General features: G+C 38.1%; 1 protein-coding gene across 1 annotated transcript in view; it reads left to right on the top strand.

Annotated features, from left to right (window-relative positions):
• LOC125226779 (protein spire-like) overlaps nucleotides 1–14,615 on the top strand; it is a 246,897-nt gene that overhangs the window by 76,336 nt on the left and 155,946 nt on the right. Inside the window, exon 2 of the mRNA XM_048130863.1 lies at nucleotides 5,275–5,312. Within this exon, the coding sequence (XP_047986820.1) occupies nucleotides 5,275–5,312 (38 nt within the window). The remainder of the gene's footprint in view (nucleotides 1–5,274; nucleotides 5,313–14,615) is intronic.

Genomic DNA, 14,615 nt, shown 5'->3' with positions numbered 1-14,615 from the left:
GAAATGTTCTGCAATTAAGATTGTGGACCTGATAATAACTTTGAAGCCGTTCAAGAGCCGAGTACATTCTTGAGGCCTTATTCGGACATTACGATTTTGAGTTTTTAAAGAATTCGTGCGTGTTTCTGCTTTAAGATATTAATCGTATGTTGTGTGATTTGGAGCTTTTACTAGAAAATTTATCTTTTTCTACTTCTAAGATATTTTAGGTAGAATCCTATGCAGCATCCTATGATCCTATTGATTACTAGGAAGGAAATCTTTCAATAACATTGATCTTTCGGGTTCAGTTGATCTTCGTCAAGTCCAACAGTCAGTATGCACACTAATGACGGGCAGACGATGCCAGACTTGAAATTCTGGAAAATGGATATTCTTTTCATGAACATGGGAAGGTTTTATTCCTAAGTTTAGTTGTGCAAGGAACATACATTTGCAGACTGCCAACCGTAGGCAGATGTACAGTCGACTTCAAAGATATGTATACACTTTTTCACCTTATTACAATACAATAAGGTGAAAAAATGGATACATGTCTTTGTAGTCGACTGTAAGTACCTACGTGCTTTTATTTATCTCACACTCCCTTTCCAGGGGCTGTGAGAATGAGAAGGCTATTTCAAGGGTTGGTCTTAATTAGCGGCATCTGAACCCATTTGGTCAAAATGGAAATATAGTCTAGCTCATTAACAGTCAGAATACGGCCCAAGTAGGCAGGGATTATCTTGCAATGTTTGTCATGTTGTAAGCCACAGATTTATTGGCCATCCCGATCATCTGGTGCAGATAAGCACATCATTGGACCGCGAGGGGCATTTGTTTCTGTCCTCGATAAAATTGCCCCAACAGTCCTTACTTCTTCTAGGTATGGTCTATGTATAGTCAAATTGTGTTGCTGGTACGAATTCCGAAGTTGCAATGAATTATCGTGCTATGTTTGGCATGCTGTTGGAGCTATTTGTGTACGGTACGGCTGGCTTGGAATTTAAGCGAGCCTAAATTCCGAAGTAGACTGAAATATAACTAAAACCTTTTGAAATTGTCAGCGCATTATGCAAAATTTTTAATAGGTCCCTGCGTGTTTTGTTGTTTGTTACTCGTGTGATGCAACCTAGATTGTCGATCGTATGATTTGCGTTTTTATGCAACATCGGTGACACATAACCGTTTTATACCCGACAGTAAAGTCAGTAGTCCAGATACTCCAGATGGACGACTATTTCATGTGGATAAATATTTGGGTCATCAACCTAAGATTTTTTATTATTTAAGTGTTTATATACTTATGTTTCAAATATTTGCATATTAACAAGTACTTAAATATAAAGCAAGGGGGCAATTTAGAGTCCATCTAAATCATAATCATTAGCAGTTCGACCTGCACTATGTAGTACCATTACGATGTCAATTTCCATGGTATTATTCATGGCGCCCCACTTTACGATCTCAAGGCTGGCCAATAGTTCATGAATATTTTATACGTCTGTATCAAAACATATTTAAAACTAGGTACATTTTTGTGGTGTAAGACGTTACAGAAACAACAAATTCTTTGATAGACAGCAATCACCATCGCTCATGGACACCTGTAACGCCAGAAGTGTTGAAAATGGTTTGCTAATTTAGGGGTAAGCTCTTTTCTTGAAGGTAGCATCGGCATCGACCCAGAAATTACACTGACGATAGTTCATTCCATAATTTAGATAATTATGCGGGACAGAGCCCCTCTCTGAATAACTAGGGCCTACGCCTGGAGTTAGTAGACTTGTGGTAAAAACAGTTATCAGTCTTATACGTGTACCTACCTACAGGAAAAGGTACGGTGGCCTAGATGGCGTTACACCTTTGGGGAACGCTCGGCTAGATGGCGCTAATATTAATATTTGACATTTTAACACATATCAAGCTAACAATATGGGCCGAATTGTCAAAACTGAGGGTTAAAAGTTTTAAGCTTGTGTCGAGAGATGACAGTCTATGCTCTGTGATGACACATTTTACTTTACAGTAACTCTCTATTATACTCGATCCTCTTTGGTGTGAACAAACCTCACAATGAACCAAAGCGAAAACAAGTCCTTTAATCTTAAGCACCTTCAACCTAAGTATGTACAATCAAATTCGCCGGCAATGTAAACCAATTACGAAAGCTTTGGGGCCTTTTTGAAGCCCCGCGCAAGCGCGGAGCTCGTAAAACAGAGGTTAATGGTCAGGTGCCGTGGAAATGTCCAAATTAGGAGGAAAACACACGGAGCGGTGCTGCGTCGCGCTTATAGCCCACCTGACCTGATGGCACAAAGTTACTGTATTAATTCCTTGTAACTTCAATGATAAGCTTGGTAACATTTCATTAAAGCATATTCCATATCACGAACATCCGCGTCAGGAAATTCCTTATACTAGTACACCGCACAGTGCTCGATCGTGTTACTGTACACGGTCGAACAATTGCATGGAGAAATTATGAATGAATTCATTGATAAATTCGCCATGCACTTTTGCAGCTCACTGGTGTGTCACTGGTCTTGGATCAGATGTAAGATGTAAGGTTTAATTCTACCGAACCAATTCAGAACATAGCACATTGTTATAAGCTCTAGGAAACTCACAAATGGTTTAGTCTCTCCTTAAACTTGAAGGTTTATCGCTGTATCAACAAGCTGGATATAAGAATGACAATTATTTTATTCGCGCGTTTCACGATGTTTTATCACTCCGTGTTCTGCGACTCTGCTTTATGTTATGTTAACCAGTGAAGTCAGTTTGAGCTATTAAATCCAAGCAAGGTCAAAACTGTCAAAAGCTATGATTTACGTAATGACGCCCTTAGGTGTCGACCCTTTTCAAAACCTTTAATTACTTGTTCTAAATATTAAACATACTGTTTCCTCTTAGATTTTCGCACTCAAGTGTCAATTAGTCTGGGAGTTAATGAGGGGTTGCCCAGCTTTGAACGGAGGCGGGGATTGCAAATTGCAAAAATTAACGAACTAGTTAACGTTAAAATTGGTGTTAAAGGTCTGACGGGTGTAAAATCTGCAGCAATGCAAGATGCAGCGGTTTTTCAGACAAGTTCAACTGGCGGCCATGGATGCGGTAATAAGAGAGTTTGGAGTTGGAGTTCTTGATGATAGCTCAACAGTCGAGATAATATTACTTTCCCTTGAATATCGCCTTCGAGTCAAGTCAGTCGTTTATTATTTAGTGTGCACTTATTAAGCAAAAATGCACTCGTCACCTGTCATCTCCGCCTCGGAAGCGACCCTTAGATCTCAATATTGTTAAGAAACAAACTTTGTCTACCAAGTCTAAGTGTCCTTATTCCCAGACGCTTGCGGTAGACACCTCGCAAATCCTGTAGACAGCCAACACACAGCCTTGTGACGTCACTCCATTAGCGCAAAACGGAGCACCCACTTAGACACGCCATACGAAATTCTACACTTAACACCGTGTCTTCATAAAAGCTTTCTTATTGCGCATAGCTTACGGAACATTATCCAAAGGGATTTGATTGTAGTGAGTGGACTCGCCAAAAACCGCCTTCAAAAATAAGCGCGTTACAAAACACGGAGAAACTAAAAAGCCAAAAATAATAAACCTTTCAATTCAGATTTCTTATCGTATTGCAATAAGCTAAACATCCAAATTATAAACAAATCAATTATTTTTGTAGTCGGTACCAGACCTGTTCGTCGCCTTGCTATTGCCTGTTTGCCCCACCCAACCATACACAGGCTGGTACCGACTCCAAAAATAATTGATTTGTTTATAATTTGGATGTTTAGCTTATTGCAATACGATAAGAAATCTGAATTGAAAGGTTTATTATTTTTGGCTTTTTAGTTTCTCCGTGTTTTGTAACGCGCTTATTTTTGAAGGCGGTTTTATTTTTTGTTAAAAAGTTTATTTATTTGTTGATTTTTAGTGGTTCCTAGTGATATTATATGTATCAGTCCGAATACATGTACAGTAGTGAAAGAATTATCCTTTAACTCCTAACCATTGAGGAGTTGACCTTCCATCATCAGCTCAGTTGATTTTTAGTGGTTCCTAGTGATATTATATGTATCAGTCCGAATACATGTACAGTAGTGAAAGAATTATCCTTAAACTCCTAACCATTGAGGAGTTGACCTTCCATCATCAGCTCAGCCACATAAAATTATTACCATCAGACGTAAATACTGGTGTACCTTTGAAAAATAGACTAAAAACATTACATGTGCCTATAACATTTGAAGAGTTCCCTCGATTTCTCCAGGATCCCATCATCAGACCCTGACTTGGTGCCAATGGGACCATCTCGGGGTTATACCGGTTCGATCAAAAAAAAAATTTTGAAAATCGGTCCACGATTCTCGGAGATATCGAGTAACATACATACAAAAAAAAAAAACATTCAGTCGAATTGAGAACCTCCTCCTTTTTTGAAGTCGGTTAAAAATCACAGGTGGAGTAAAAAAGGAGTGGGTCGTCGACCTCGAACTCTGCCGGTGGAGTTACGTGGAATCGCAGTTATCAGACTGTGGCGTAACCTGCACCGCAGTCGGGGGATATGGAACAGTATACACGTTTTACCGTAGCTAACAAAAATACTTCAAGGTGCTTTGCAAGGTGCAAAATTTGTTATGTTTTGGTTGCGGCAACATTGTACCATTTAGTTTTACCCTGTAGTATTTTGTTTAAGGATCCATTTAGTTTTACCCTGTCGTATTTAGTTTAAGGTTGTTTACAACACTGCTTATCGTATCATCTTTAAATGCTAACATCAATGTATGTTATAATATTCAATAAATGTGTAATGCCTCATTCATATGATCTACGGTGACTAGCTATAGCTCTTTTATGATTTGCGGGACCCTGCGTCATTTCCTATGAAATTATTCACTTCAGTAAAGTTTTATAAGGAAACAAACTAGACAACTTGTATGGCTCTAATCGGAAGTGGATTAAATAATAATCTTATTTATAAATGGTTCACGTAGATAGCAGTTGTGGTGTCCAAAAAACTGAAAAATGTCCAAGGCGGGCGTTGACGCTCCGTTGCTTAGATTGTAGTTTATTATCTCTATTCTTCCGTATTGTTGTGATAGAGCAAGTTGCGTATCGTTTACGCTCTTAGTGAGAGACTCAGTTTGATACAAAACTACTGTTTTAAAACTGTATACCAAAACGCACTGAATTAGACGAAAGCCAAAGGGAGATGATTGAATCACGGTCTAGTTCCAGCTAAGCAGATCGGCGATCACTAACGACCTCTGTTTGTTACAGATGACAGCAGCCGGGAGGAGGTCACGTCGGAACAACAGGTGAGGTGCAGGAACTGTTAGCGAAATTGTAAAAAACGGTAGGATGCCATGGGCTGTTCCGTACAAACGCATTGTATTTTGCGTTGCGTTTTTTTTCGGCGTGTAAAGCAGGCGACCATTTTTCTGTATCTAATTCTGCACGCCTTAGATAAAGATCCTCTTACACCAACCAGTTTCCAGAAATACCGCGTTTGAACCAGACAACGGTAGACTATTTCATGGAATGCTAGTAGATGTACTTTGTAGAAGTCGGCCTAGCTGAAGTGAGAATCGTTGATGCTCCCTAGCGATTGAAACGCAGTCTGGCTCTGTCGTGCCACTACAGAAGAGCGATAGGTTGAGCTAGCTACAAAAATTATACGAAGCGTAAAACAATTGTAACCTTGCATGGCTAGGTGCCCAGACTGTAAACCATACGATTGCAATTACTGAAATTTGGTAAGGACCTACGCCTGTCATATCTGGGCATGAACCAGACATTGGTCGTCTTTACTCTGTTTAAAAATAGGACAAACCTTATGAACTCGGTGTGATGAAACCCGTAAACAAATTTTTGAAATGTTATTGACGCTTTGATCGTAACGTAATCGTAAGTTTGCATTTTTACAAAATTGTAGCATTACTAAAATTTAAATTTAATTACTGGAGTTACATTATGTATATGATACTGTATTTCTAATTTGCAAAGAAAGAAAAGTATTATTGTGTTAGTAAATCTTGCAGTTTCCAAATTATTATGTACTTCATCAGAATTCAGGACACTATAACTAATTCCACGGCTAAAATATCCATTCAATAGTTGTAACAGGGTATTAAATGTCCAGTGACTGTAACTGACCGCCCCCGTCACGTCAGTTTACAATGTTACAATATTGTGGCAGGCCTGTGAACGAGACTGCTACTTCAGAATTTGCTATAACGAGTCAGTTTTGTAACTGCCAGTAAAGCTTTAATGACATTATTGTAAATATTGTATCTGGATTTTGGATTAGGTCTAGCATAATTGCCGTAATGTCCAAATAAATGTTTAAGCGATTAATGATTTTTAAGTAAGTAAGAAATTACCTACTGTAATGTATTTGATAATTTTATATATGATGATGATGATGCTAACCTATATATGTACCTATATCATCTAAAAAATGTGGAACTCTTTAAATTATCTTTATTTTCGAATTTTTCTACTCGTATAATCTAATGAACAGTCATCGGCATAAATAAGTGATGATTTCTGTACTTTGTCACCGTCGTGTTTGAAATGTCATACGAAATTAACAAACGATTAAAAGCCACAATCAATCTGTTATCTAATTGATAAATAAAGTAAGCCTTTCTATCAGTTCAGGTAAAAGTATTTCTCAGGATCATGTGTAAATTCAATGGACCGATTTATTTAATCTCTCAAGAACTTTATTACTTTTATCAACAGCTTCTGCTATTTCACAGTGATCTCTGTTGCACTTTATGGGATCGTAACTACCGCTCTTTACTTCAACAATAAGTATCATCCACCCGTAATAGAATCAGTCAGTTTATCACACAACCTTTTCGGTCTAGCATTGAACCATTGTCGACCACTAATAAGCTCATCGTGTCGCAACAGACACGCATGAATGGGAGCACGCCTGCAGCGACAATGCCGACACGCGACATGGTAATGCAAATACCAAACATACTTGAATACACGTTATTTTCAATTTACACATCTGAATAGCATTGAAATTACTAAATTAGATTGCCTTTGAAAGATTATATCTATTCAGATATCTTCTTTATTGATTATGCCATTTTCATGGATCAAAATTAAATCTCTGAGTATCAAATCAGCATTATGCTGAAGTGAGCTGATTTTGTGGTGACAATATAGCTGATATTTTTAATTTCTTTGGTAAAACTTTGGTCTACCATGAAAATAAATTATTTATGACTTAAGGAAGTACTATCATGCGAATAAAAAAGCTCACAATGGACATGAACACGTACAGTAAATTATAATTATAGTAATTCATTAGTGGCGCGTGTCATCTGATAAATTCCTGAGAAACATCTGCCGAATCCCGTTTTCTTTATAGCAGTCCAACATGTCCACTCCTTTAGCCGCAGTACAAGGATTTCATCAAATACCAATAAAACATTCCAAGATGGGGATAAAAGAGCCGAGACAAATTGAAAATATGTTTACAAACAGACCTGTTATAAGGCAGCTGTACAAAGTAAACTCAGTACTAATAATAAACAAGATGGTTGAAACAAGAATGTATGAAACTGCTGTCTTCATACTGCTTATATACCAACAACATGTGAGCACGAACCAGCATTGCGAATACTAGTTGTATCACTTGCAGGTAATTCAGTGGAACGCAGCAAACCCCCCGGAGTGCTTGGAATGCAATTTGTCCAATTAACTGGTATAATTACAAGTTTTGCACCTTTACGAACCAAAGCTATCAAGATCAAGTTACATTCAATTAATGCAACATTGTTGGATTATATGCCATCATCATGAATGAAAGATGATTACGGCTTTTACGAATGGCTTGCTATTCAATTGGTAATTTCATGGACTGTGATGCGAATTTAACAAATAGTGATATACATGGTGGTTTCCATTAATCTAACGACGTGTCGAATTTAAGGAACACAAAAAAGGTGTAATAACATACAAGTCTTAAATTTTATTTATTCATAATCAGTTATGGGAGTCAAATTTAAATCGGAACAATATTAAATATTTTTTTGTGATGTAATGTCAGTGGTCGAGGTCGAGGCTGTATGCAACCGATTTACGAGCGACCATATGCCCGGACACATCCGTGCACACGACCCGTGTAATATAGGACCCTAACATGCCGCCATAAATTCCAAGCTTTGCTTTCGACAGTTTTAGTCACCCTAAAAAGATCGTTGGCTTTGAGGTCAATATTCTCCACACAAACGACCATAACGCGTTACACAATTGCATATAAAACAACTGCACAAGTCCGGCTGCGGATATTAACCTAATCTCCTTCGCGAAATTTAAGACTCCATTGAATACGTTGACCATTACAATTGACAGTGGCCCTAGCAGGCTACCTTGTGGGACGCCGCAACGGTACCATCCGTGAGTTACCGACCGCTCCCGCCCGCCGTCCGTCAAGGTGATAGATGTACGACTCGGCCGATCTGGGCTGAGAAATCCGCCTAGTTATCGTCGACAGCTGAATGGGTGATTTGGTATTCGTATTATACTAGTCTCTAACCAAGTGCCCGGAGAATTATACGCCGGAGGCGTGACATGTGCTTTGATATGGAGGTCCGCAGGCATCCTAATTTTTCGATTGACATTGGTGTCTAGCTAGAACAATAACAATGTCTGTTTCTCTTGTATTGGCGCCTGCTGCTGTCTAACATGTCAACATTTTATCGCGCTTCAATTATTTATAATGCCGTTTGTAAGGATCTGCTGCGTATTTATTAATGCACACAGGATGGTGAACTGGCAAGGATGTGCGTATGGTTATTACTCTTTAATAGTTGAGATCCGTATCGCAAGCAGCTGCGGCCGCCGGCAGCGCCCGCAATAGGAGACTTTTGTTTTGTTTTATGTAACACTATTCCTTCGCAACCAGTTCTCAAGGATATTAGCAATCTGGGTTCAATCACATCGTCCGCGGTGAATGAAATACTAACCGGCCAAACTTGGAAGTCCGGTTCTGATATAGTTTGTCGTTTAGGAAAGCGTGGTCTGCGAGCCGGAGGATTGTCGGAGAGCAGGAACCTGGCGAAGGAAGCAGGGCCCGCGCGGCTACTTTTTGCGATAAGAATCAATCGGGCGAAAGTGAATCGATCGCTCGCTATTTATCTCGGATTATGGACGTGCGAAGTTATCGGCTGCCGCGCGGTATCGCGGAGTTAAAAGCTTCTGTTGATTACAATACTGGACAAGATAAACGGATGTCATCCTACGATTGGAAGTTTTTTAATAGACTAATGCTTATCGAATCGCTGATCAAATGATCAGAATGCCAGATTTAATTAAGAGGTTAAACAATATGTTGCTGTTATGCGAAAGACATAAACATAAGGCCGACTTTAATACTAAAGACTGAGCCAATTAATAAAATAGGTTTAAAATGAATCTTGAATCGTTTATAAATTATTTATGAAGCTCAATTCAAATCGTGCTTAATTTATGGATAGAGTACACGAGCTTTCAATTAATATACATTGATAAAAATAAACTCCAATTAAAGACAAGCTGTTAGTGCTACTTTTAATTACACTGACACAGAGCGTAGACTTAAGTCGTGGAAAGTTGAAAATGTTCCAGTGAAAATTCCACAACATAAATGCATATAATAATGCCGACAATGTACCGTTATTATTCATTAAGTGGGCTTTTAGTGTGGAAATGATCGGACGAAGCAAACGAGCCGGCGATTACGAACCCGTTTGCGAGCCGTGACATAGATTAGAAGCCTCCTTTAGTGAATTAATAGAAGCTTGCCATTGTTGATGCGCGCCGTAAATAAACTGAGACAACTTTGCAGTCACGAGTTTTGGAATATGGAAGATCATGAGCATTTGAAACAACGCTATTTACCATTTTAACAATAACAGTAGGACAATTGTGACCTCAATATCTGCTGGTTTAATGTTTACTCCGCAATCAAATGTTTGTTTGGTACGATCAATTGTCACTACCGTCCTTAATTTAAGTTTCATATTTTTTTATGTATTTACAGTAGTTGTACTACATAGTAATTTTTGATAAGATAATACACTTGTCGGTTTATAATTTACCAATTCCAATTTTATAACCGGAAGCTCATCGATTTCATATCTTGACTAATCAGTGTTAATTTTGTGTCTGTTTATATTTAAAACTTTTATTAACTCATTAGTGTTAACATTATAATTATACAAATTATCTTTAGTAACACTATCTACTATAAATGAGGTAATATCATCACAGTTCGGTGCCTGTTTCCGGGTTTGAATTGCTTCCGCTCTCAACAATAGCTTTTTGGAAAATTCATCTGCGTTCTTGTTTGTCTTGTTTGGCGTCCCTGCAAATCTGATCGTTCACGGGTTGCCGGTTTTGACCTTCACTTAATAGATATTAAGTGTTGTAAAATGAACGCATCTGCATTGTTTGTTTGCGTCCGGTCTTTATTAGACAGACAATCGTAATAGAATTGACACAGCCTCTCTAACAAACATAAATCACTTTCAATTTGTGGCTAAAAAGATGTCAGAGTGGGTAGATATATTTGATTGTTTCATTGTCTTCGTCTACTTAAACGTTCCAATTCCAACATTATTTGATTTGAGAATATCTTCCAATTAGCTACAATCCTTATGATATATTTTTGTGATTATTTTCTTCCGAGTTTAGTTTCCGCTTTCGTGTGTAGCCATGTCGTCTGGTACACATATGCATTATTTCACACACATTATTTGTATGTAAATTCGCTGGATTCCTCATTAGTTGTGAAGTTGAACAATGGCGGGTAACTGGACGTCCGCATTGTTTCGAGCTGTATTTGTGGGGAGGGTCCCATGGGCCTTAGCCGGCCATCTTGCATATTCTACGTACTTTCTTCGTACATGTATGTCGGCTTATCTGCATTGAACAGCTTCCGTATTTCATATCTAGAAAATACGTATTCCAATCTTTACATGAGGTGATGACTTGATGAGTTGCCAATTTTGCTCCAAGTTCACTTTAAAAAAAGTTGGACAATGGTAATACTGTAACTACTTACTCATATTGTATATGCAGCTTTAATAGCTTTATGACAACTAGAAAAACTGTGTGTTCATAAAATTATTACAATGACCTTTAAATTTACATAACTAATACGGTTAAAAACTGTTAAGCTACTATAAATAGATGGAACCTGTATTTATTGAGGACACCGCCCATCGTAACCTCATGCAGTTCGAAGGCAGTAATTTTTCTCGCATAGAAAATCAATCTTCGGCCACCATTTCCATTATTTACGATAGAGGCGTATTCAAAACCGATGTAACGGTTGGTCCCAATGAATTAACTGCTGTATCCACAGCATTAGACGTGTTTTCTTTCGCTTTCAACAATTATACTGAAGTCCCACGACTGTTGTCCCAAATGATGTTTAAATGGCTAGGGATTTAGCTTACTATAATACCGCGGTTGCATGTCGAGTAGTCATGTTGTGAGATCGACTTAATGGCGTAGGTTTTTGTAATTCTTAGGTAAGAACACCGTCGCCGTTAATCGACGGTAAAATATGTATATAAAGTCGGCGAACCTAGTGGATGGTTAAAAAAGATCACAATGAAACTGGAATGAATCTACATATATGGTAAGTATTTAATAGTTAATTATTATCATTCACTTCATCTGAAACTACGATAGTAGAGTTAATTACTACAAGTAATTGAGAAAATCAACAGTTTAACCGCTTCTCTAGATTAGATAGTCTTGTCCCTTTTGTATTGTGATTGGTAAATGTTACGAGTTCTGAAATCATTAAGAGAAATGCTATTTTGCCGTGAAATGTTTACGTTCAAATTACTCTAGTCAACATCAAAATCTACACGAAAGTTTGAACTAGAATTCCGAGATAAATGTTAATTTATCAATTCGTTTGTTGCATAGATTACATTATACACTATTTTGCTAAAGTTGATATTATGATCGAGTACAAAAAAACAGCATCCACAATTAAAAATGTAAGAATCAGATAAGAGTTTGTAACCTGAATATTAGTCTGGGTTCCGATAATTGCTATGCCGTGTTCTGCTGCATCATTAGGGCTGGCCGATCTTATAAGGCAAATTACTTCTTCAGCGATAAGGTTCAGTTACGGCGAATGGCGATATGCGATCTCATTCCCGGCTCTGGGATTACCGTATTTATTATTTATCTGGACCCTCGGTAGCCAATGGGTGGAAGGTAATGGCTTGCCCCGTTACCAGCTGATAGGGTGGTACTAATAGGCCCGTGTTCCACGTACTCGCAACAGTTAGATTGTTCCATGATGGAATACCTCATCACATTAACTTATGAGAACATCGTAATAATGGAATGCCGCGTAATAAATTAACGTATTAAGTTAACAGTTAGCTTCATCCGATTTAAGATTTAACGTCTTCGGAACTTGAAATTTACAGTAGCATTATGAGCATAAATTAACACTTCTGTTTTATTCATTAGCATTCCATTTACAGAGTTATCTTGTTCTCAAATATTTTATAATGTGTGAAAAACGGTGTTTATCTAGGTTAGAAGCTACTTAAATGACAAAAAGCCTTTGCATTTTCGGGATTGTTGCAGCAATAGCGTGATTAATGTGACAGAGACACGCGACGTCTGTATGAATCACCACAACTGACTTGACTAATCACCATCCGAATTCGTTCGCACGAATGTCCGATGCATTTGTCACGGCTAGCCAATTCATTTAATTGATGAATTGACTGCCATATTCGGTATCTGCGAATTTGCGAATCACAATCGCCTTACTCCAGTTGTTGACCAAATTTCTACTCTGATTTGTGGGCGCAGAGCTTCAACTTGAAAGTGTTCCTTCACGATCCGCCATTGTTGCATTTTGACTTTTGTCTATGGTTCTCAAAGATCACTCCCACGTTTCTGGTCGTAAATGGTGTTCTATTGTCCGTTGCCAACTCCCTGAGACAATTCTTGACCTTGTTCCAAATTTTGCTGTCATTCGTAGGTTTTTGATGAACAAGTTGGTTTAACCTCGGCGAGTTTTATGTAGTGGGTACTAGGCTTGAATCGTGCCGACATTTCTCTTAATTTCTCTTTTTCAATGGTAACAAGATGTACAGGTTAATTGGCTTCCGTTTCGCGGCTATCGGTGCACCGATGCCCCGCTAAGATTAAGCAGCGCGTGCCATGACTGCCATGCAAGTCGTCGTCGAACTATCGTCGGTCATTTTTTTATTGCATTACATCTACTTTCTATTTACAGGAAGTTATTGCAGTTAGTATTTAGTACTTGCTTGGCGCCAGCATTTTATCAGTGGCACGAAGAAATATTACTTTAGTTCCTGCCGCGTGAAACCTGTGAGAACCGGATAGAATACGTAGTAATTTCAAGTTTTACGTCTTGATTAAGTTAGTACCTGAGCAGAAAATGTAAATGTCCAACCAAATTGTGGGTTTTTGCTAAAAACCCTTAAATGCATTCTCTGGCGAATGGTATTCCTTCATATTTCACATATTGACTTTCTACTTACGACTACAGCCGATCTACGGTTTTTTTGATGCTCTGTGAAACTAGACATTTACTAAGATTGTTCTATAAAAGGAAGCTCCAATGCTTAGTTAGGGCATTCAGGCATAATCCTTGTTATTTTTAAACGTTTCCTAAGTGCCATTCATTAGAGAGCTTGAGCATTGATTGGTAGATTACGCATTACGACGGTCAAGGTTAACACGGCGCAGGCGCGAACGCGAAGTTCAGCGCTCCCGCCTTGCTACGGCGTCTACGCCGCTTCGAAGTTCAACTTTGGCAACGTACCTAACAACGCATTTGAATTTGCTGGCTTTGTGAAAACTTGTAGTACTCGCTCAGGTACACTGTTACCAGCAATATCTGACTCTTCGGAGGCCGCAAAAATAACAATGTCATATTATTTACTGTTTTCATTATGTCACTGACCTGTACACTAACTAGTTATTTATTATTGCCTAGTCATACACGGTGAAATAAAAAGGACCGTTCAAACTTTGCATAGTGACTTTTGAGGTCACTATGAACAACTTTTATAATGGGACCAATGCTGAAATCACAAAAAAAATAGCTGTTCCATAGAAATGAAATGAGCGGCATTATGACAGTCGATATGTATGAAAGAGCCAATTTTTTTTTCGCGATTTCAGCATAGGTCCCGTAGTAAATGTTGTTCATTTAATGATCATAATATGATCTCAAATGTCACCATGCAAAATTTGAACGGTCCTTTTTATTTCTGTATAATCAATTAATTAGCTAAAATTCCCCCTGTTAAGATACTAAAATCCTCTGCAATCTGCATTATGCAGATTTTGATTATTCATTATGACGAGCTTGATTTTTTTTCCAATCTGGCGTTTCACGTTTACTACTTACCTGCTCTGAAGGCATCATTGCTATAGAGTTTATAAATTCACTCATATATGTCTTTAAATACTCAATTTATATTTTAAAGTTTTTTTTTTTTTTATATATATAAAAATGGCCTCAGTCCCATTTGGTGGGACTATTTTGCCAGTGTCAGGGTAAGTGCGACGTTGTTCGGTAGTTGGCACTTGTAAATTGATAG

This window comes from Leguminivora glycinivorella, chromosome 6 (assembly GCF_023078275.1).
Source record: "Leguminivora glycinivorella isolate SPB_JAAS2020 chromosome 6, LegGlyc_1.1, whole genome shotgun sequence".
Lineage (NCBI taxonomy): Eukaryota > Metazoa > Arthropoda > Insecta > Lepidoptera > Tortricidae > Leguminivora > Leguminivora glycinivorella.
The sequence above is the reverse complement of the archived record's forward strand: the minus strand, read 5'-3'. Positions and strand labels throughout refer to the sequence as shown.